This window comes from Sebastes umbrosus, chromosome 2, assembly GCF_015220745.1.
Source record: "Sebastes umbrosus isolate fSebUmb1 chromosome 2, fSebUmb1.pri, whole genome shotgun sequence".
Lineage (NCBI taxonomy): Eukaryota > Metazoa > Chordata > Actinopteri > Perciformes > Sebastidae > Sebastes > Sebastes umbrosus.
Genome location: NC_051270.1, coordinates 18316286 through 18340293, shown reverse-complemented (window position 1 = coordinate 18340293; position 24008 = coordinate 18316286). Strand labels below are relative to the sequence as shown.

At 39.7% G+C, this 24008-nt stretch overlaps 1 protein-coding gene across 2 annotated transcripts in view; it reads left to right on the top strand.

The window, feature by feature from the left end:
* Nucleotides 1–279: 279 nt before the first annotated feature.
* Nucleotides 280–24008, top strand: part of myom2b (myomesin 2b) — a 35670-nt gene continuing 11941 nt past the window's right edge. Inside the window, exons 1-28 of one of the 2 annotated variants that reach the window (XM_037754430.1) lie at nucleotides 280–428; nucleotides 2391–2494; nucleotides 5183–5240; nucleotides 5486–5640; nucleotides 5877–5963; nucleotides 8426–8514; nucleotides 8844–8894; nucleotides 9063–9227; nucleotides 9655–9816; nucleotides 10341–10482; nucleotides 10693–10892; nucleotides 11490–11543; nucleotides 11699–11826; nucleotides 12573–12756; nucleotides 12918–13092; nucleotides 13170–13291; nucleotides 13450–13637; nucleotides 13926–14052; nucleotides 14280–14458; nucleotides 15900–16014; nucleotides 16238–16400; nucleotides 16533–16639; nucleotides 20235–20279; nucleotides 20685–20821; nucleotides 21066–21210; nucleotides 21954–22016; nucleotides 22316–22383; nucleotides 23375–23488. In XM_037754430.1, coding sequence (XP_037610358.1) covers nucleotides 2412–2494; nucleotides 5183–5240; nucleotides 5486–5640; nucleotides 5877–5963; nucleotides 8426–8514; nucleotides 8844–8894; nucleotides 9063–9227; nucleotides 9655–9816; nucleotides 10341–10482; nucleotides 10693–10892; nucleotides 11490–11543; nucleotides 11699–11826; nucleotides 12573–12756; nucleotides 12918–13092; nucleotides 13170–13291; nucleotides 13450–13637; nucleotides 13926–14052; nucleotides 14280–14458; nucleotides 15900–16014; nucleotides 16238–16400; nucleotides 16533–16639; nucleotides 20235–20279; nucleotides 20685–20821; nucleotides 21066–21210; nucleotides 21954–22016; nucleotides 22316–22383; nucleotides 23375–23488 — 3306 coding nt within the window. In that variant the 5' untranslated portion in view covers nucleotides 280–428; nucleotides 2391–2411. The remainder of the gene's footprint in view (nucleotides 429–2390; nucleotides 2495–5182; nucleotides 5241–5485; nucleotides 5641–5876; nucleotides 5964–8425; nucleotides 8515–8843; nucleotides 8895–9062; nucleotides 9228–9654; nucleotides 9817–10340; nucleotides 10483–10692; nucleotides 10893–11489; nucleotides 11544–11698; nucleotides 11827–12572; nucleotides 12757–12917; nucleotides 13093–13169; nucleotides 13292–13449; nucleotides 13638–13925; nucleotides 14053–14279; nucleotides 14459–15899; nucleotides 16015–16237; nucleotides 16401–16532; nucleotides 16640–20234; nucleotides 20280–20684; nucleotides 20822–21065; nucleotides 21211–21953; nucleotides 22017–22315; nucleotides 22384–23374; nucleotides 23489–24008) is intronic. The other variant, XM_037754438.1, reaches the window with a different exon arrangement.

The following is a 24008-nucleotide window of genomic DNA, read 5'->3' as shown; positions in this document are numbered from 1 at the left end:
AGAAAATAAAGGGACTTCTTGAATAAGCTCACCATATTCTGTAGAGCTAAATATGCCGCTTGAACATGTGTGGCTCTGCCCCCATAACAGATCCTCTGCATTGTCTAGATCAACTGGTATACTTGAATAACCAGCTGTTTAGCATCAGTTGTTGAGCTAACATCCCAGAAACCAGCAATTGGGCAAACCACTAAAACGTTAATGAGCAAACTCTGTTAATCAAATAGTTGACTGGTTCTAGTGGCCCTGAGTCTTGAAGGATACTGGTTATATATAGGCAGCTCTCTTTCCTTTTAAGGCCTCAGGGAGAAGCAAGTGGGGGCCGGTAGGAGACGGGTGCTGGTTTTGTTGGCCTGGTGCTTGGTTTAGGCTGACTCCCGGTGGATTCAGGCTGACAACCAAGGTCGCTGCAAAGGAAATCTCAAGGGGTAAGAAAACTATAATTTTTGTTTCCATCTCCTCTGTATCCTTAGCTTTTTAATCTGCTTTTGTTTCAAACCCAAGTGTAGCAGGTGGGATCAGTGGGGTGGAGGCTTAGAGAGCAGATTAGGGCACGACCAGGAGGTGTTGCATGGCCCCTAACCAGGGCTGATTATACTTGATGAATGATAGGATATATGAATTATGAAAGATAGGCTGAAATTCAATCTGAATATATGAGTTAACCACTGTTTTGAGGATAATTGCCTTGTTTGAGATAGGACAGCAGGTTTCTGTGTGTTTATAGTTAGACTCTTAATTGGTTAAAATGGACTCCCATTGGAGAGTCAAATTTGGTTGGGACCCTTGGGACTGTTGCTTCAGTGCACAAATTGCTGGTGCGTAGTTCTGGGACTCATACAGTGTAGACTTTATTTGATCTTAAATTAAGGCACTTACAATACAAATGAGCTATTATTAGTCCATTGTATTACAATTGCCACTAATGAGCAAGTGTTTGTATCCAAAAACCAACTCTTCAGAGATTTTGGTTGAGAATTTTAGAGGTTTAGTGTTACAGAGGGAAAGGCTCGGGTGTCATTTGGCAGGAATTTGTGCTGTTACAGTATTGGCTGGACTGACGGAGGCAGAGGACTGATGGGACTAGAATATAACCTGCCTGCAGTGAAAACCTGCCTGATGGCAGTTGAGTTTAATGCTGTAGCACAGTGTCTTCCTATATCTGTTGCTTTGATTTTGCTGCTAGATGGTGCTACATAGCTTAACTTTACTTACTCACAAGGAACAATAGGGACTTTAGCTGTTTTACTGATCCTTGAGTAGGGTGAAGTGAATGCACAACCACATGATTTAACCAGGAATTTAACTATTGTTATGGCCTTTAAGGGTTAGGGCATTATGATGTCATCTATGTGATTGACTGGCTGCTTGATTGGCAGTTTTGGGGCATTTGAAGTAAATGAAACATGCTGGGGCGAGGGTGGGTTTCAGAGGTGCGGAAACAGGAATATCTTTGCCAGTGGAGCATGTCTCAGTAGCTACCAGGGTGAGGTTGGGTAGGGAGAATCGCTTCACGTTTCATCTGACCTTATTTCTCGTCTCTGAGGACTTTCTTAGGTGATGTAAGGCAATTGTGTTCCTACGCCACTATGACTGCATGATGTAAGACAAAGTTATGCTCTTGCTTTGTTGTGTGTACTGTAAAACGTGTTTATGTCAGACACACAGCAACTTGACTGTTAGTGATACATGTGTTGCAGTGTCTTTCAGTGTTGTATTCATGTCATGTTACGACTCAGTCTTGTTGCTTGTGCAGGATATGTGAATAATACAAAGTTGGTATGATAAGAGCCGTTATTCTACAGAGTTCACACTAAGTTTTGTGTTTAATTTAGTATTGTTTAATTCACTTGTCTTCAAAGTGGAAAATAACGGTATTCACAGTCCACCACTGACAAACTGTAATAAATAAACAACTGCTCGTGCTGAATTTGGAGCTGTCAAATGGTTGTCTTTGGTGCAGCTGCATACCGTCAGTTACTGTTCATATACATTACTGGTCCAACAATAGCCCACATCCATGCCTTCTGTTTATTTATGTGTACATGTGTGTCTGTGTTGGCGTCTTTAAATCAATATAGTGTCACCTTGTCAGTAAGACGGCTGTGTTTGTGTGTGACAGTGTTGCCAACTCCATGTGTCCAAATTCCAGGAGGGCTTTTCTTTTTGCAGGGGAGCACCAAGTCATTAATAGAGAGGAAGACAACATTTACATTTGTCTTTATGACAGCATCCTTGACTGCATCTACTTCCTGAATTCACTTTGACCTTTAGGGTTGGTAGCCCTTGTTTTTGTGTATGTTGGTGTCACTGTGTTGCTGTTCTGATTTGTGAGGATCTTCTGTACTTTGTTACCATGTCAGTCTGTGTGTGTGTTGCTGGTCCAACAGGTCAGTATCTACAGTGTCACCATGTCAGCGTGGATGAAACGTGGGAATTACAACCAAGAATACCACCACAAACACAGCAAATATGTGGTTAAAGAATACAGCAGGTACATGTTAATGCTAATTATAACAAAAGCTTTATGCTAACAGTAGTATTGGAACAGTGGTAAGCTTTGACTAGATTAACATATAGTAAGGCTAACCTGGCCTAACATTAAACTAACATCATGACCAAACTAACCCTGAGCTGGCCAAGCTAAACTTGAAAATTGTTTTCACATGGATGTTTCCAAGCTCATCCTCTAAATCCATATCAGAGCTGATCAAAGCATTTAAAAAAAAAAAAAATATTGATCGTTATTGGCTAAATGAAGATAATTTAAATTTTGGTATTTTTCTCATGCTGAATAGTGGCTGTCTAAACTGTCAAGCAGCAAAAGTCTGATACCTTTTCCATAGATTCAATACAAAACACAACAGGAAAGGTTTGATATAGAGTGTGATGTCAGATTTCATGTATAACTTTTTTGACATAAAAGCTGTATAACGTAGAAAAACAGTCCAAAAATCCCCAAATTTAAATCTAACAAACTGGCTGATGAGTCCAACACCATGGGGTAAAAAAATATGTTGCTAACAGATTTTCTGTCACATTCTGCAGCTGTTTAGCGCTGCTGTGATTGGTAACTATGTCGAGTATTGAGGTATGTGTTTGTTTCTGTGTGCTGTCTTTCATGTCTATCATTACCACTTTAAAATCTTCTTGCTACCGCTCACTTCTTCTTGCTTCTTTTTTAATTTTTACTTATAAGCAGCTAACCAGCACACCACTGACCTTTGTTAAACTCATCAAGTTATTCTCATTTAACAAAGTGCTCAATGGCAAGTGTTGAATTCTTTTTACTCATGTAGTGCTCGTATAGAGCTTATTTCCCTAACCGATTCTCTTGTCTTTTATTTCCAAGGACGTAAGTATACAGCTTGTGTGTGAAACGTGAACACTGATTGACTGATTTGTTGATCAAATATAAGTTAACTAATGAACAACCACAAGAGAGGATATTTTTTTCTTCTGCTCCCAATATGATCTTTCCTAGTTGTGTAGATGGCAAAGCATATGAAGTCTGTTTTTTTTTCACATAGGTTGCACTCTCCTTCACAGAGCAGCACACTAAAATTTGCATATCAGCCCACTTGTTTCGCCAATTTCGGCGAACCCACAATGGTCGTCATACCCCATCCTGGCATCCACTTGCAACACAAGACATTACTTTTGGTCATCTCCCTCTCTTAATATGCAACATAGCCCCTCTAGCCTCGCTCTCACCGCAGTGGTCCCCACACCAACTGCTTCCTCTGTTGATGCCAGCACTCATTTTGCGGTGGCAGTGGTGGAATGACATCAGGCCTAAAGGCTTTATGGACAATAGTGATGAAAGGCATAGATTCAGAGGTTCCCACTGCTGGCTGTGTCTCTCCTGCCGACAATCTCCCGCTCTCAGGCAACAGGCCTGTTGCCAGCTCTGGGGCAGCCTCTCGTGGGTTTTGGCCTTCAGTGGCATCATGGCCTGCTGAATATGGGATTTGGCTATGCGCAAAGAGATTGTGTATAGCAGCAAAAAAACAGGGAGGATGTTGTGATTAATCATTTGTCCTTTGTGCCAGCAACAATGGTTCATGACAAAAATGGCTCTCCAAACAGTTGTTGTTGTCCAGGAGGCTCGGCTTACAAATGAAAGCAATATAAAATTTGTCAGTTAAATATTTATTTTTAGAGATTCTGGAGGCCTGATCATATTTTCCGTGCCCAATGATGCACAGGCAGACAGTAATAACCACATCTAAAGCTAATGACTCTCTGCAGCTCAGACTGCCATGTCTTGAACACAGTAAGGTGAAATCTTATAATGTACCCTCTTTTAAAAAAGCTTCTCTTTTGGGTGCTAAAGGCTTTCTGATGTCAACCACGTGAGCCTTCCTATGAGATTTTCGTTTAGTTGGTGTCTCTTCCCCCCTCGCAGAAGAGTCATACTGTAGGTGAGTGTGTGTTGATAGCCTGTTGTGTAAGGTCACGCTCAGTCAGGAAGGCTTTATTTCTCTGTCTCTACTATGGAAAGGTCTTGGAAGGAGTCCTGCATTCTTTGCACGAACCAAGTTCGCAACCTTTTTTCTTATTTGGTGTCATGGCAGGGATTAAAAGGATCCGGCTTCACTTCCTTAAGATTTTAACGCTTGCCAGAGGGGGAAAAAAACCTGTGTGAAAAATAAATCTAATTTGTAAACCTAATACAGTAGCCACAGGCACAACAGACCATGTTCCAGCAACTAGGTGGGAGTTGTGAATTAGCACTGATTGACTCTACTGATTAGATAGAACATTTTGGTGCACTGCTCAACAGAGGAAAGTGAGCTGGCCTGCAGAGCTTGCTAGAGGTCCCCATCTTTGCTCATAGAACTTTGGTTGTAATGGATAACCTCCATTTAAAACCATAAGAAACAATGTGAAATCCAATTACAAGCACTGGCAACTGCATACAGCCTGTTTCACATATCAAAACAAACTTACGCACAGCACTAAAGCTACTTTGTTGAAGCCTCATACACCGTCAACAGCACAAGGCATTTTTCACACACATAGTTATTGTTTTGAAAAACCAGTCACTGTAAATGTTTAATATTTTTAACAGTAGGTACATGTTCAAAATCACATGTATTTTTAAGAATTTACTAAATTCTCAGCCTGTGTACATGGAAAACATTTATTGTTATCAAACTGACTTACTGTTTGTCTTTAGTTCTGAGGCGGCGGAGGAAAGATATGTGCACAAAACACATGCTCACATCCAGGAAATGGTAAGACTCTATGGACTTTCCCTACCCAGACTTGTATATAAACTGTACTAAGCTCATATTGAGACAATAGTAGTTGAATCACATTGTTTTAAAAATGTTTATATATGGAATTTATTAATGTTTATTCATTATAATATGATGTATTATAGTAATAGGATAATAAGGCAATATGGAGATTGTGTGAGTAAGATGTGTTTATTATTGATTTTCTTAATATCCATTGGTATTCTTGTTTCCATGTCTAGATAAGTGCAAAGATGCTGGACAAATATGTGCATGAGGGGCCTATGGTCAGGGGACCAAAGTTCCTGGTCAGACTGAGATCCCACACCGTGTATGAAAACACTTCAATCAAACTCTTCTGTACTGTTGAGGGCTTCCCCATGCCCAATGTAAAATGGTGAGTAAGAACTAAAAACCTGTTTTGTTTTTTTAAATATGGTCATTTAATACTAAAACTGACAAAACACGAGGATAGGTTGGCCTTGCATCTGTCTTTCTTTTCTTCTTTTAGATATGACATTTATATGATAGTAGATCTTAATAGTGATATTACGAAAATTGCTGCTAAAAATGTTGTCTATTATGTTTCTACATGTCTTGATGCTGGTGAGCAGTAATTTTCCTCTATTTCAGGTATAAAGATGATGCGATCCTGTGCCTGTCCTGTGGATCGTACCTGATTGAATCCAGAGGTGGAATCCATTCTCTGGAAATCCCAAGGTGCAATAAGTCAAAAAACACAGATTTTAAGATTATTTAAAAGGTCATTTGTGGAGTGGTTTGTAAAATTAAAATTCAAATACTTAAGAGAAAACCTGCATTATAAAGTGCAGATATGGAGTTTGAAAATTAAGGATGTTTTTTAGGCAGAAAAGGTGTAATGAAAGATGCTATTGAGTTGCATTATGTATTGCACATATCATTTATGAAGGTTGCACGCAGAAGCTTACAGAGAACATGATAAACATTTGTACTGACTGCAGAGAGCAGGAAGAGTTGTGGCACTACAATGCACTATTAAAGGAAGCAAAGCACCAATACAGGAGAATACAAAGAAGACTACAAGCATTTAGACATTTAGAACATTTAGACACATTTAAACATTTTGAACAAAGGTTTGACAAATGGTTCATATGATAAGAAATGTGTTTCATGTGTTGTTAAGCTTTAATTGATTTTTGTGAGAAACTGTGTTTCGTACTAAAGAAAAATCTTTAACTAATCTTGTCCATTTACTGGGTTTGTAATTCATATCTCACTGCTATTCTCGCACCTTTTCATGCCACTTGGGCCACTGAATGGCTTATCACCTCGTCCCAAGACTACGTATTGAATCATCAATACGTCAGTCCCATTAGAGTCGCCACACAAATTCAAACTACAGTAATAACGTCAGAGTCAGCTGACTGACTCCTGTCCCTTCAGCCTTAGGAAGCTCAGCTGTTGCGAGTGCTGACCTCGGTGCTACGTGATCCTCCAGGATTCTTTCAGTCATCACTCTCTCCTTGGATCCAGTCACCTTTAGCTCCTTCCGTCTGTTACTTACACATAGTTCAGCCAACAGCCATTACTCCTTGTAGAAAAATACTCCTCAACCCCTCCTTAACACCCTCCTAAGTGGTCTAAAACTCACAAGACTGTTAGATAGATTACCATTTACACTGAATGCTGTGTGTTTTAGGTGAAAGTTTGAACTGTTTTAAAAATAGGCTGGGGGACATTAGAGGATACATTTCTTTTGAATTACAAATTACCAGCAGCTTGTTGTAATTTTAAGCCTGGCTCATGACAGACAGAGAAAATGCAGAATCCCTACCCCTCAACTTCTCAGTCCAAGATCCTTACACCACGACATTCCTGTACACCCTTTATCCCCCCACACCCACACCCCAACCCACACACATAGTTGCACCAGTGTAAACATTTCTGTGCATTTGAAAGATTTACTGAATGCTGTTATATTGAGTCAAAATAAGAATACATTTGCTGCCTGCCCTCAGCTCTCTGCTGCAACTCGCAGTATTCACTTCCGCCAATAATGTCAGAGTCATCTCCTTATGACCACACCAGCCTACGCATTCTGCACGGGTTGAAATTCCCATGTTAGCTGACACTGGTGTAATATGAGGTTGGTGAGAAGAGCATCAGACATACATAGAGGGACAGAAAGAGGAAGACACAGAAGGATAAAAGAGAGATTGAAACAAGTAGATTAATGTCAGAGGTTGAGGTTGATCTTAAAGTCATAAATGCATGGCATGCAGTGACAGTGAGACCAACACATGACTTTGACCACTGTAGCAGCCCTCTTGTACCGCTTAGTCTTTCTCTCTACATCTCTCCAACAAGCCTGTAAATGCAGATTGTCTCGATCAGAAGCTTCTGCCATTTGCTTGGGGCTTGCTAAGATTGTAAAACATCTGTGGCCATATGGCTCTAGAGAGAACAAAAGCAGCAACATCTCATGTAAATATGATTTAGAGGAAGCATGTAAATCATGCAAAGAGACACAGAAGATGATGTACTACATCCCGCAACTCGATCACAGCATGCATTTTGCTGCTTGTAAAATAAGCATATTTGTGAAAATGTCCTTGAAATTGAACCAATTCTGACTGAAAAGCGTTGCCATCTTTTCACAAAGAAGACAGGATTCTGTCACAGCTTTGTGGCACTGTCTCCAGATGTCTAATGCCAAGTCTTGTCCAAGCATCTATCCAACCCGGCAATGCTGTACTGTACGACCTGTATGTGCGAACGGGGCTTTTCTCAATCTTTACTGTGCCCGCTCGGCTGCTGATTATCCCTGGCAACATAATATATTCATGTGGGAAATTATTGCTCATTTGGTGCATTAGTTTCACACACCTTGTAAAAGCAAATCCCCAATGGCACTGCTTCAGTGGTTAGTCCTGTTGGAGCAGATCCTTGTGGATATACAGTACATCCGGTATGTAGGCATTTTTTCATGTTTTTACAGATGACTGTAAACATAACGAAAGGCTCACAGAAATATCCAGGGCTTGATATAAGGTGACTAAGAACCTTACGTGGATAAAACCCTGACTCATGGTGTCATTTACACATCTGTAGGCTGCCAAATATTTTGATCATGAGAGTCTATGGGAATCCTTATAGGTATGTTGACCTGGAAACTTGTGTTTTATTGTGTGTATATATAGATGCTCAACTGATGATACCGCCCAGTACACTGTTGTGGCTTGTAATAGCCATGGACAGGCCTCTAGTCAGGCCTCCGTCATTGTCAAGAGTAAGTACATCTATTATTTGAACACAATAAATGTAATGGTAAACTCTGGCAGAGATGAGCGTTACTTAATTTCAGTTATATCAATAACATTTCTAACATCTCTAGTGTTCAATTCACAAATAACTGTATAATTTGTAAACAACCCATTTGTCATCACATTTAACTGAGGCAGTCTGATCTATAACTGCACACTTCAGGCTGTCAGTTTTCTATTACTGCCATCTGTTACCATCTGTTTGCTTGTTCACCAATTTCTTAGCCTTTATTATTACAACTGGCTGCTGCTAACAATGATGAACTTTTGGTATGTTTGTTTTTTAATCATGTAGGGTTCAGGCAGGAGGAGGAGTCCTGTTCATATGCTTGGTTGCCTTTCACAGGTAAGCATCATAATTACCTCTAAATATGTCCATGTATGACAAGATCAGTGCCATTACTAGGCTATAAAATATGTCTCTTTTTTCAAAGTAGTGTGTGAAGCAACAAGCTGTTACCACCCATCCCATCCCTCTCTCATTCTCCGTTTCTTCTTTTCCTAAATCTCTCAGCTGCCATGCTTCCCAAGATCACTTACACTAAAATCGTCATTACTTTTCTGGAGAAGTTTGGGCCAGTGTTTGCCACTGAGGGAGAATCTGCCAGTCTGACTGCTACCATGACCCTGAACCCCAACCTGGCCAACCTGCAGCCTGAGGCACAGTGGTATAGAGATGGTAAGTGTTATAAAGTAGCCTTTTATGACAAAGTAATTACACTTTAATTGCGGGTAATATATACTGCCTGCCACCACGACTACCAGACCCAATCTAGCTGACATGCAGCCAGAGGCACAGCAGTGGAAAAATGGGAATATGTTACGGACACTATTTTCCTTGCTAATTAATTATAGTGAAAGTAGTTAAATAGACTCTAGCGGTATAAACCCCCAATTCATGAGTAGTTTAATCCGCTATGTGTCTGTAGACATTACATAAAAAGGTACTATGTGGGATAAAAGCAAATTTTGAATTCAACATCACTATATGCAGTCAAACCTCATGTATAATTTATAGGAACATATTTCTACATCAATTAAGAATGGAGGTTTCTAAGATTTATGCAAGAAGGGACACTGAATTCATGATCTTGTCTCATCTTCAGACACGCGTTTGGTTGACTCTAAATGGGTGAAGATCGACACTGGCAGAGGAGTCACCACCTTGACTATTCCGAACCTCTTCAAAGATGATGAAGGCCTCTACACAATACGCATGGTCACTAAAGGAGGCACCGCAGAACACAGTGCATTTGTCTCTGTCTCCGGTAACAGAGGATCATACTGGGTTTTTATTTATTGTTTTTTTGTTAACATGATGCAACAGATTTTACAGAACTCTGTTACTATACTTATTTAAAGCTCCTACGAGGAATTTTAATTTTGTGTTGATTTTGGCGGTCCCTCTGGACAAAAGCAGTAGTATTTCTGAGCACCAGATTCCCTTTAAAAAAAGAGGAGGAGCTGCTGTTGCCGGGCGCGGAGCTCTCCTCCAAATTGCAGGTCGAAGACGGCTGGAGTCTGAGCTGAAGGTTTCTGGTGAACCTTCGTGACGTAAATCGTCATCTGATTTTGCAGGGTGTCGGACCTGAGGCATAAAGAATAACCATATAGAAATAGCCAGTATTCTTGCTGATGGTCTCGTTTGCTTATGTGCGTCATATAGAGGCATCTGTATTAAATTGAGACTGTTTCAATACCAGTTAAAAGTTCCTTGTAGTAACTTTAAATATGTATTACTTACTTATTATGACATGATTATTAAAATGTCACTGTGTCACTTCCTGTGTAGATGGTCCTCCCCCAGTCCCTGGTGCACCTGGTGCTCCTATGGACATCAAGATCCACGATGCCAATAGGGACTATGTCATTGTGTCATGGAAGCCCCCAAATACCACCACAGAGGGACCAATCCTGGGATACTTTGTGGACAAGTAGGAGTTACTGATATAAACACCATAAATAGATAAATTGACCAACATAAAGACTGATTACTGTAAGTCATCACATAGAGTTTGCTTGACTATCTGTATAAGTGAAAGGGTTATTGTCTTTAGGTGCAGTACAGATAATCCTTCCTTTTTCTCTACACTGATCTATTTTGCTGTACTTCTCCATTAATTTTCCTGATTTTCATTTTGTAGATGTGAGGTTGGAACTGAAAACTGGACCCAGTGCAATGATCACCCCATAAAGATTTGTAAATACCCAGTGTCTGGGCTGTTTGAGGGACACGCCTACTACTTCAGAGTCCGAGCAGTCAACTCACACGGAATCAGCAAAGCATCCCGCATGTCTGATCCTATCGCCGCACTGGACCCCACTGAATTTGAGAGGCTCCATGGTGGGTTTAACTACTGGATCAGTATAGAGAAATGTCATCCCTGCCTTTTATATTACATCATTTGAAGACTTGAAGAAAGGTGTCCTGTAGTCGCTGACATGCCAAATGTCGCTGCTGTTTTGATATGATTGGATGGACTGACTGTAGATGATTACAATTGAGATTACATTCTACTCATTGTAAATTCAGGTAGCTCACATTTTTAGTTTGTCTGTTTTTAGAGTTCATTTTACAAGGCATACTGCATGTATTGCATGTCTGATAATTTCGCTTGACTTCAAACTGCTTTATTGGACTCTGCTACATTTAAGGTTTGTTATACAAAGTTTGGTTGATGTTTGAATGATGTGCCCTTCCTTGGTCAGTTGCAAATGACTGGTCCTTCTGTCATCATTGATCAAAAACGGACATATAATTTGATTATATAATGTGATGAACATTAATATTTGCCTTCCAGTGTGCTGATTTGATAAACGTTAATCCGAATCTCTAGCTGAACAAACGATTTTACCAAATGAACAATAAATGAAGCACTGTAAATTCAACATGAACATAAAGCAGATTGGTGACAAAGTTATTTTCCTTATCTTCCTGTAGCCAAAAAACTTGGAGGAAAACTGGATGTTGTGTCTTACCATGATGAAGTTGAAGGTGAGTTTTTACTGAAATTGACAAATATCTATATGCATTATTATAATATCCTTCTAGTATAATTCTTTACAGAGTAGGAGGAAAACAGTGGGTGTCTCACAGTGCAGGTGTATATGTGTACTTTATCATCTGTGTGTGTGTGTGTTCCTGTGTAGCTGAGGGAAAGCCGCCAGGTGCTCCATCAGGAATGTTTGCCTCAGAAACTGACAGGACATACGTTGTTCTGAGCTGGAAAGCCCCTGCATATTCCAGCAGTGCTCCCATGTGGTACTACTTGGAAAAGGTAAACAATGTCACACTATCACTAGTGGTGCTTTGAGTACTACACTTTACACTGTACCCTACCTTGCAGGTAGTGGAAGAATGCATGTTCTGTATGTTTGAAAGCCCCTCCCTAATCCAGTAAAGGTGCAATGTAGTTCGAAATCAAGATATAAAAGGCTGCCGTTGTGTTTGGGGAGTCCTCTTTCTCCTTGGAAGTCTAGGGGTGGAGCAAAAAAACAGGATAGCTTAATCAGAGGCACGTTAGAATAGTTTGAATTAGTGCATTACATGTGTGGATGATAACATATACTTTTCTGTACACTGTTATATTTAGTCTAACAATATTAATGACATTTCTAAAGCTGCCTTTTGTGTTAAACACCTCAATTTTGGTGTCAAAGAAACAAACACACACCCAATTCTGTACATGACAGTATACACTACTATTCTTCACTTCTGTAGAATATGTGATGTTTTCCTATGCAATGAAGATATGCAGTTTTCTGATCAACTGCTCGATCAGACTACTGTGAACTGATTAGATTAATCTAAACAATTACTGAAGATCTGCAATAAATCAAGGTTTAGTTTATTCGATATGGACTTCACAGTAGCATTAGAGTTATAACTTATTGTTATGCACAAGAACTAGATGCACTGTGCTGAGTGTTTATAGCGAAACGCTAATTTACAACACCTGTCCATCATTATGTGTGAGGATGTATAGTAACAGCAGGCATGCTTTCTCTCTCTCTCTCTCCACAGTGCATGGCAGACAGTGGTGCTTGGCAGCGTGTTAACACTCAGGTTCCTATTCGATCTCCCCGTTATGCCGTCTTTGACCTGACAGAGGGAAAAGAATATAAGTTTAGAGCTTTGTCTGCCAATATCCACGGAGCCAGTGAGCCATCAGAACCGACTGGAACCATCGAAACCCTGCAACTCAAAGGTCTGTTTCTGTCCACGTCTTTCCATTATTACACAGAATTCTACAACAGTGGAATATATCCACACTTAAACTGTGTTTACATTGTGTTTATGATTATCAATTGTCATTTTGATCACTTATTGAAAATCTTTTACACTTGCTTTTTTTTTTGTTGTCTTCAGGTGTGCCATCTGCTCCCGGTCAGGTGATTTCTACCAGGGAAACAGACACCTCTGTCCTCATCCAGTGGGCTCCTCCAAAGGAACCCAACAATCTGATTGGCTACTACATCGACCAGTGTGTGAAGGGGTCCAAGGACTGGACCTCGGCCAATCACAAACCTCGCAAGAACGCCAAGTATGTTTTCAACCAAACCAAACTTTTTGTAAAAGCGTACAAAAGCGAGACTCATGCATGTGCCTCTGTTTCTGCAGGTTTGTGGTTAGCGGTCTGACTACAGGAGAAACCTACGTGTTCCGTGTCCAGGCCATCAATGAGCTGGGTCTTAGTGATGAATCCCAGGAGTCCGCACCTCTGACTGTTAAAGCTGCCCTCAGTCAGTATTGGCACATTTTTCATCATTGTTATTACTGATGATAGTGACTGATTATCTGCTTTGTAATGTCTCGCTGTTGGACTGTGATGATCATTTTCATGGTAGTGAAGTATTATTATTGTAATTATAAGTATTAATATTCAGTACTGCCCTTTCAGCCAACCCCTCTGCTCCTTACGACATTGCAATGCTGAACTGTGACGGCCATTCAATGGTTCTGAACTGGAAGAAGCCTCTTCACTCTGGAGGAGCAAACATCAAGGAGTATTATGTGGACAAAAGACGCAGTGGAACAACCATGTGGAGGGAGGTTCACATCCCATCAGTCGCAGAAAGACTTTATAAGGTACAATAATGTCTTTTGTTAAAGCATCAAAACAAACCGAAGAGGGAACAACAATTTCAGCTTAAATTGGATACAAGTACTACAGTTGGTTGTTCTCTGATACAACAACAAAGCTTAAGTCACACACATACATACTTTTTTTAACTGTAGTTAAATTCTAGGTCAGTAAAATATCTGGGTCAGTTTGGATTACTGAATAACCAAGCACTCATTCACTACAACTTTCCGCTATTGTTTAGGACAATGATGGCTGGCATGTTAGTAACCATGGTAACATTTTATTGACAGGTGGAAAGCTTGACGGAGGGAGCAGTCTATCAGTTCCAGGTGTATGCAGCCAACCTGGCTGGCCTCGGACCAGCTGCCAAACATTCAGCCGACTTCAGCTGTGAGGCCTGGACTATGCCGGAGCCTGGTTAGTAAATGACTGACTCGGACTGACTTGGTCACCGTCATCGTCAAACTTTGAAACTTGCCCAAAATACATGAAGCCTACATGGCAATTATGGCAATCATACTCATGTCTACCAAATAGCCTGAGGATTGTGAGGAAGAGAGTGAATGTTGTCATTGAAATGTCCGTAAATACAAATTGAAATGTGGTTCTGTGTCTCTTCTCCTCTCATTCTGTGTGTCCTTTAGGCCCTGCCTATGACCTGACTTTCGGTGAAGTGAGAGATAATTCATTGTTGGTTGAGTGGAAAAAGCCTGTCTATATTGGCTCTGGACCAATCACAGGTTATCATGTTGAGTACGCCAAGAAGGGCTCTTCTGACTGGACCACAGCCAATGAGAAAGCTACCAGTCACCGCTTCCTCAAGGTGAGAGCATCTTTAAAGGAACAACATGTAGCATTGACAGTAGCTTTTTAAAATAAAAATTTCAAAGGAGAACATACTGGCTGTAGCATTATTGTCAGAGAAGCCAGTATTTCAATTTAGCATTTTTTTTAGCATAATCTCTGATGACATAATGGTCATTTTATGATTTATTACGGTAAATATATTACATATTGGTCCTTTAACATGGTTTATGGTTAATTTATTTGCGGGTTACCAATATGATTATTTATCTGACATCTGACATAAACGTTACATAGAGCAGAAATAATAAGTTGATTCATTTATTAATTGACATTCCATTAAATTGTTTATCTTTTTCAAAAGCAATAATACCTTAATTTTTCAGTCTTCTATGATTGTAAACTTAGTATTTTTAGGGCTGTTGGTCAGCTTGGGCTTTAGGAAATTGTGATGGCCATTTTTCATTATTTTCCAACATTATGACTAACCAGATTTAGATCGACAGATTTAACGATAATGAAAATAATCGTTAATTGCAACCCTTAAGTTATGCAATAACTGTTTTAATTAGTTTTAGTTGTTCTTCATCTTCATTTGTTGCAAAGTGTTTGTATGTAATTTAACTGTGTAAAATATTATTCTGGAGAAAGTGGATGCTGGTGTTAATAATGTCAGCACTGCTGAAACATGTTACAATTGTCGTGCATTGTGCTCCTGATGCTATATTGTATAATAATAATAATAACATGATCAGTACTGTGCTCCTCTCTTTTGTTTGTCCCTTCAAAATTGTCTATTGGCTCCTGTTAGCTATGATATTATTTTCAAACGTTCATACATTACATTTGAGCCTTCTGTGCCAGCCAGTATTTTATTCACCCTATTGTATGATGCAGTGATACACTTATATTAAACTGTGTGACACTGACACCTAGTGGATAAAGTAAACAGGTACTGGCTGAACAAAGCTGTTAAAAGTATATCTTAACTCAAGCTAAGAAGGTAGATGGACATTTTAGACTGAAAAGCAGAAGCAATTGTGACTTATTTGATATGTGATACTAGAAAGTCAGTCAACTTATCAACTTTATATGTATTTGATTACCGTGTAATGCAAAGAATATTTACTGGCCTAATAAAATATTGGTTGCAAAACAGGACAGATTAATTATGAGTGAATAAATATGATGTTGATTAATTTATTACCAAAACACAATGGGTCTGGGTGCTAGTATATAACAATGCATTTAGCAGATATCAGCTGCAGTAGCTGCTGGATCTCAGAGTTTACTACTGCTGACACTATCTGCCAAATAAGTTACCTCAGAAATCTCCAACAGTTTCTGATGTTGTGGAAAAACATACTGCAAGATTACGTTAATGTCAGTTATTGTACCTGTCAAAAAATATCATAGCTGTACTCCCTTCACCAACATTAGGTTGTCTGTTTGTTTCCTAGGTAACAGGTCTGGAGACGGGAACTAGCTACGTGGTACGAGTGCGTTCGGTCAACGCTGCAGGAGTGGGTATGGCCTCAATGGCCTCTGACCCTGTGACCGCCAAGTCTCTGGAAGGTAACATTTATTCACAAACAGTAGGTCAATCAATTTAATCTCTTTGAAAAGACGCGACATGACAACACATGGCTTTTTCTTAAATTGGAACTCTTTTTGAAAGTGCTGGAGGCAAGAGGGGAGAGGGGTGTGGAGCAGACAGTTGCCTTTTTTGGAGACTGAAATGGGTGTATTTAAAAAAGATCACTTTATGTTTATGTGTGTTTTTCTCTGTGTATTCAAGGCTCCCAGGAGGTATCTTGCTTTGTGGATGAGAAGTCAGGTGACATTGTTCTGTCATTCGAGTCCTGCCAAATAAGCGAGGACTCTCAGTTCATCTGGAAGAAGGATTATAAAGAAATTACAGAATTCTCAAAAGGAGAGGTGATTAAGACCGAAGGCAGTAGGTAAGACCACACGCACACACACTCAAATATTTGTATGTACACATGTGAACAGTTGGATACTGTAAAAATGCATTATGAAATCTTAAATGTGCATCATCTATCTGTCTGTCTCTTGCCTGTCATGCATTTTAGTTCTAAGCTGATCTTTAAGCATGCAGATAAAGAGGACTTTGGGACGTACTCCGTTTCTGTCACCAACACAGAGGGAGTGTCATCCAGCCACACAATCTCCGCTGAAGGTAGGATTTACCAATCTTTTTGTTAATGTGGATCTGGTGCTTAACCACCCAGCCAAACTCTAGCTTTCAAAATGTTCAGAAATCCAATACTAAGAATTAGCATATATTAGATATTATTATTATTATTATTATTATTATTATTATATATATATATACAATTATTTATTCCTGTTGACATACTGTAATTTTAATTGTTGCTATTATTTTGTAGCAGTATGATTACTTTCATAATTAAAGTTTTACACTTGTTAAAGTTTGGGGGAACCACTTCATTCAAAGGAAAATGAATAAAGCAAATGAATCAGTCTAATAAGCAGGAATTGGAATTATTTTCGATACAGGGACCTCCGTCTTCTGCTCCAAAGAACAAATACAGACAACTTCTTGCTGATAAATGAGGACATTGATTTATAGCTGGGTGCCTACTAACACAGGAATAAGTGAAGCATTAGTAATGCGTGCATGATGAAGACAATAATCAAACAAGAGAGTAAAACTTCTTAAATGGTGGGATAAACCTTAACTCAGTGGGTTATAGTGATGTGAAGCATACGATTTAGTTATCAAAAACAGCGACGGTGAAGCTAGAGGCAATCAAATGCTCAAGGTATTTATCTTTTTCGACATCAACTCTCATCACATGAAAGAAGTGGAAGTTTGTTGAAGTGTAGTTGCAGAGATGAGACCGTTTCAGCTGACTTCCCAAACGTGCAGTGATGAGTCCACTGGCGCGGCTGCCAGGAGATGTAGCCTGGCCTGCCTGTCTGTAGTGGTGGAGATACACCAAATCAAAACAAACGGAAAGATGTGGCAGAACCCAAAACGGTCCAATTAGGGCGGGTTTGCCCCAGTTGGTGGGCGGTGCTTGGTTTAGGCTTGACTGTTTTCAACATGGCGGCCGGGTCACAAACTATCTATCTAATTTTACAGCTAAACAGTACACTACAAGATGTTTCTGAAACATTTGAGGCGAGAAATACGAATTACCGTAACACAATATTGATTCATATTTGATCAGCGCTGCCTAGTTTGACAGTTAGATCAGACTTTCGCGAGCTTGGTGCGTTGCGATGGATGGAGCTCATTTGCATAAAGTTGAGGTGAAGTCGTGATTATGCAAATTCAGATATGGCGAATGGTCAGTCAACTCGCCGAACCTTGTCCATTATGCAACACGCCGCTCCTGCTATCCATAGAAAATTAATAGAATCCGTCAACTTCACATACTGTACAGATCCAGTGTATCGCCACCTTAATTTAGGACTACACTGTGATGGCGCCCCAGCTGCCGGTTATGCTCCCAGCTAATAAGGTCCCGTCAGCGGGACCTACCAAGACATTGTGTGGTTTCACTTCAGGGCCGATGACAGTGGTCTTGGCGGAGGAGTCACTGGTGTGGTTGACCAGAAGCCCTCATGCGACAACTCTGGCTACACTAACGTCTTCGGCTAGGCTCGAGTAACTCTGTCGGCCGGATCACAGGCTTCAAAGGGAAAATACCAGAGAGAAACGCAACGCTTTGTGGTAAAAAGACAGGAAACAACTCTTCAGTTGGACACTGAGATACTCTGAGGCTTGTTTAGAAAAAGTTAAATTGTGCGCGTACTTTAGACGAGGAACAAAGGAAAATTAAAGAAAGATGTCTAAGAGAACTAAGATGAAATCAAAACAAAGTTTCATGAGCTCAAGATGAGGACCAGCCTGAGGGACGGAAGTCGGCCAAAACAAGAGGAGGTTTGGGCGTGGAGAAGACCCTCCCCACCGAAACCTCTAATGAATATTAATTCCTTTGTTTGGAACTTTTACCTGGGTGGCGGGTCTTCCGGACTCAAGTGAAGTCAATTTTGAGTTTCAGGCGCAAAAAGTCACTTACTTCAGTAAATCACTATGGGCAATTAATTGAATGATCATACGGGAGTGAGAACTGCTGTTTTTATATATTTTATTCGATACACATTATTACCTATAATTTATGTTAAAATCACGATCATTCAACATGACATTCCTGACTGATCTGTCAAGATGATTTCTCATACTACTTGTAGCAACACAGAGGCTAAACACTGATTTGATTACACACTAAATATATACACACATTTTTCACTATCCATAGTCAATAGATGGCAGTGTGGCCACACTATGCAGAATATATTACCAGTAATTCATCCATTTCATATCGTACAAATATCAGTTAGTCCATTCTTTAGGAATTAATTATTCCTCAGAGTAATATTAACTGACTTACTGAATGATTGGACAGCTTAATTCACATTAATTCAGACTTGGCTAAAACAGGGAATATGCCAATGTTAAGTCAACTCAGGAATACACTCTCAGATTTATAACAGTGTCTTGCCGCTGTTTTATCTCGGCTCCGTCAGAGGTATGAGAGAAAAGAAAGAGGGTGTGTGCATGTCGGCATGTGTGACAGACACGGGGAGGAAGAGAAAAGGAGTGTATGTGCAGTCCCTTCTCTTGACTTGATCTCCGGCTAAAGTATAAGAGTCCTTTTATTGTCTTCGCGTCTTCCTGTTACTTCGTTATCTTGACAAAACATATATCTCATCAAGGTGGAGAGCCCTGGTGCCTTGTCTGGCAAGTGTCAGATTGATACTTTTACTATTGAGAGGTGAGAAGCCTGTTTACAGATCCGGCAGAGTCTTCAGAAAAAAGCTTTATTCAAACCAAAGGTCCCCCGCTGTGAGAGATGAAAGACCAGTTCTGGGATTTCTCAAATGTCTGCGAGGCACTCCAGCGGAATTCAAAAAACAAAACAGGGTTGTTCTCGCTACATCTTCATCATCTCGTCAGCATTATATATGATATTTAATATTTGTTTCCTCCATCTGTTAAAGTAGTGCGTGCAAATATCTTTCATGCCTTGATCATTGAACAGCTGTACCGCAACATCGACACATCAAAACCACACTGTTTGTCGAAGAACTGAGGCGATGTGTAGGATGAAATAAAGATGAAAGCAATGAGATGGTGCTTAAAACGATCACACTGGCATGTAGGCAACAAACAATTTCATTACACATCTGATGAATACTAGCAGAGCACATTGATTTATCCAAGCTTGGGGCAGTATGTGTGTGTGTGTGTTTTAAAACCACGTCTTCATGGCAAAGGACTTTCTGTCAGGAAATTTCACAATATTTTCCTGCTATTGCACCACTATGCTACTAGGCTATACTATTATTATTCAGTGCGCCTTACACTGATTGCTTCCCATTTGGCCTACAGTTTTTTTCAGCCTATAATTTCCAAACTCCTAGTATACAGGGATTGATTTCTTTCACTTCTATCAAAGGTACTTGAGAAGGCTCCAATAACCAGCCATAATATTAGCCATAATATATCGACTTCCCTATGGCTGTATTTGCTTCAGTCTTTAAGTGTTTGTGAATTTATCTGCCTCTTCCTATTAAACACAATTACAGCAGTGACTTCTCCTACACCTAACTTGGTACTTGAAGTACTCGTAAAAGTGCATGATTAAATGACATCTATGTACAAAGTGTTAGATGCATTTTAATTGCTTGTTTGTGTCCATGGTTGCATGAAATGAATAAGCTGTCTCTTTATATTTCAGAGTTGGCAAAGATGCTGGCACTCAGCTATGATATCCGACACCCAAGTAGGTACCTCTGGCTGACTCTGTCGATCTCTCATAATCTCTCTTTGTCCATTTTAATCTCTCCTCTCTCACACTTTTTCTCTGCTGCATCTAATCTGTTTTACCCATTCTCTCTATTTATCAGTTTCTCCCTTTCACGCCTTCATTTTTCTTTGTTCTGACTTGCTTTGAACCTTTCAGATTTCTTTCTTCTTTTAGAAGCACATTTCTCTTTTTATTTGATCCAAAAAGTCTTACCTGCTTTTGCATCACCTGCCTAACCATTATTCACCTCACCCTGCTCTATTGCCTCCTGTCCCTCTCCTCTCACTAATATAGTAACAACAGTTTGGTTAAGTTATTAGAACAAAAGTGCAATAATGTTTCTGAACTCTTAACTGTTCTTTCTCCTCTTCTCTCCTCTAGTCATCCCGTTGAAATCAGAGTTGGCCTATAAGATTTTGGAGAGAGGCAGAATGAGGTTCTGGCTGCAGGCTGAAGAGATTTCTGCCAATGTCACCTACAAATTCTTTGCCAACAATAAGGAACTGTCTGGAGCTGCTGTAAGATGCACTGTAGTTTAAGGCATGGACACACAGTAGGGGGTAATGGGGAAAAAAAATACTGGCTTCAAGCTGAAAGAATTGTCTGTCTTTCCTCGACGTACGCTGACCATGATTCAGTCAGCTGCATGCTGCAACAATAAAGTCACACTAAAAAAGTACCCATATTCACAAAGTCTATCTTTGAGTGTATTATGTTTTTTTTTTCCAACAACAAACTAAAAAAAAAACTATTTTTCTGCAGCCCAACAAGATGGGTCATGACGCCTCTGCAGGTATCATTGAGTTCATCATGGACCATTTCACTGAGGAAAATGAGGGGACATTTACCTGCCAGATCACAGATGGAGGAGGCAAAGGACAGAGCTCACTGGTTCTGATTGGAGATGGTAAGAGAGGATCCGGTCTTGTTCACCATGCTTTGTGGGTGTGACTTTTTTGCTGCGTCATCACCATTCATATCTATACAAACAATGTTTAAATTGTTTACCAGAGCACAAAGTTCTTCACAGATCTAGCCTCTTAATTTTGCTCCCAAACTGCCCCCCTAGAGGGTCCGAGGTCCACCCACCACTGTCTCACATATTCCTGTGGGGAAACACTGCAATCTACCACCTAAAGAACGGTGATCAGTGGACATTAACACATATTTCCTCCCAGGTTTTATAATGATATTAAACCACAAACGCAATTGTGGCGATGACAAAATAAGTTTTTATTTTCCATTGTAGCTGCTGCTGTACTATGTTGAGTTAACATTTGCAAAAAGGACTTTCCATTTTCAAATCCTTATTTCCCTCCTTACTAATCAGTGAATATGCTGGCTGAACACAGCACGTTGAGACATGTGTGGTATAAAGTATATATGTGCTTGACTTATTGCATCGCTAGCATAAGAGACTACATTATGGAAATATATTCAGTTGATAAATGTAAAAGTGGGTTTGAAGCCGTTATGTATGAAGGACACTCAGAGATTCAAATGAAGGAGCTTGATGTCATAAATTACGATTCCCCTCTCATACAGAGGACTATTAGTGAGCTAATCCACAAACAGAATCTATAGCAACTACCGGCAACACTTTGATCTTTTAATTATCCTCTGTTTATGTGTATCTGTATGTGCACACAGCTTTCAAAGCAGCGCTGGCTGAGGCCGAATACCAGAGGAGAGAGTACATCAGAGTCAAGGAGGGTAAGACATACAAAACATCATCCACTCTTAACCTTGTACGAGCCTCTTACTCTCTGTAGCCTGAGACCAGCTCACCACTATGTTGCCTGGGAGACAACTAATCTGATGATGAGTGTACAGGAAAGAAACAGACCTGTATTACTTTAAGTGGGAGTTGGAACATTAAAACTCAATGTCTCAAATTTAGATATTTATAGAACAGCTATCGTAAGTGCAAGTGCAAATTCCATAGTGATAGTTTACACTATGAATTTTAACACTACTTACTGTATGCATAACTAAGGCCTTTCTCTCCACAGGTCCCCACTTCAGCGAGTTCCTGACACTTCAGGTTGGAGACGACTGCTCTGTCACTGTGGTCTGCAAGGTAAACACAACCACACTCAATAATTATTGAATATTTATTTACACTCCAAACAAATGGGAGTCTGACTTGTGGATCGCTGATTGGCCATTCTTAGGAGGCTAAGTGCAGGCTGAGAAGAGGCTGTGTAATGATAAGGTCCAGATTGAAAATAACCAGAATTACACTGTCAGAGTTTTTGTTGTGGATTTGTTAGCTTGAAGCACATAATTAAGACAATTTTGAAATGAAAGTATCGTTCATATCCCTCGAGGCAATCTGAAGCCAACATCTGTTTAATCTGTTTGTCAGTTTAGCCCAAACAAGTCCCTTTTTGAATAATGTGGAAACACAACAGACATATGCAGTGAATTAAGTGGAGTGAATGTTGTGACTACACACAGCAGCTTCTTTCTTTTCAAGCATCAACCATTTTGCAGAAATAGGATTCATTTGTAGTTGGTGTCAGTGATAAGTTAGGGTTCAATACATTTGTTAAAAATTACTACAGGCCAAAGTTCTCTGGAGGGAAAGAGTGGGTTTTATATCCGTGAGATGGGGTGAGAGTAACTGCCCAAAGTGCAGACGTTGAGATATCTCACCACATAAACTGAACTTTCCACACATCACTGACTTGTTGGATTTGCATCTGGTAATGAGTTATAAAATCTGAGGTGCTGCTGCATTAATGGCATTGCTGAACAGGTTTCTCTTAGGTGGAACTATATATACACAGAATATCTCTAATGGCCCTGTTACACTTCAAGTGTTAAATGGCCCTGGTTGGCAGGAAAAGATGAGGTGCAACACATCTAGAGTCGGGACTCACAAGTGACTTTTAGAGGCAGATTAATGGGGGTAGTGCAAAAAGGCAATTTTTGGGCTGGGTCCATCTGTGACTTAATTGGGATTTGATGATCTGATATATAGAAGCTATAAAAGTAGCAAAAGCCTCTCTCCCTTTTTAATGATAATTATGTTTTAATAATATGTGCGATTGTGTTTTTCATGGCAGGTTGCTAACTTGAAGAAGGAATCTGCGTTCACCTGGTATAAAGAAGAAACTGAGATCATCCCCGATGTGAAGCCTGACCTGGGATCAGGAGTCTGTAAACTGCCAATTAAACTGGTAATATAACTTTTGTACTGGTAATCTTCTGAATGCTATGAAACTGTGTACAATACTGTTATTTCTATGCATGGTTATACATGCACATACCAGGATGTAGCATAGTGTAGTGGCTTTACTGATTTGGATAGAAACATGCTGCAAAGTTACACAATTTAGTGTTTCTCGGAGGTATGGATGTGCAATATATTGATATTATATCGATATTGTGATATGAGACTAGATATCGTCTTAGTTCTTCTTCATCATTATATCATAATGTGACATAACTGTTGTCTTTTCCTGGTTTTAAAGGTTGCATTACAGTAAAGTGATGTCATTTTTTTATCTTTACAGACTGTTCTAGATGTTCTTTTATCTGCCTTTACCCATTTAGTCATTATATCCACATTACTGATGATTATTTATCAAAAATCTCATTGTGTAAACATTTTGTGAAAACACCAATAGTCAACACTACAATATCGTTGCAATATTGATTTTGAGGAATTTGGTCAAAGATATCGTGATATTTGATTTT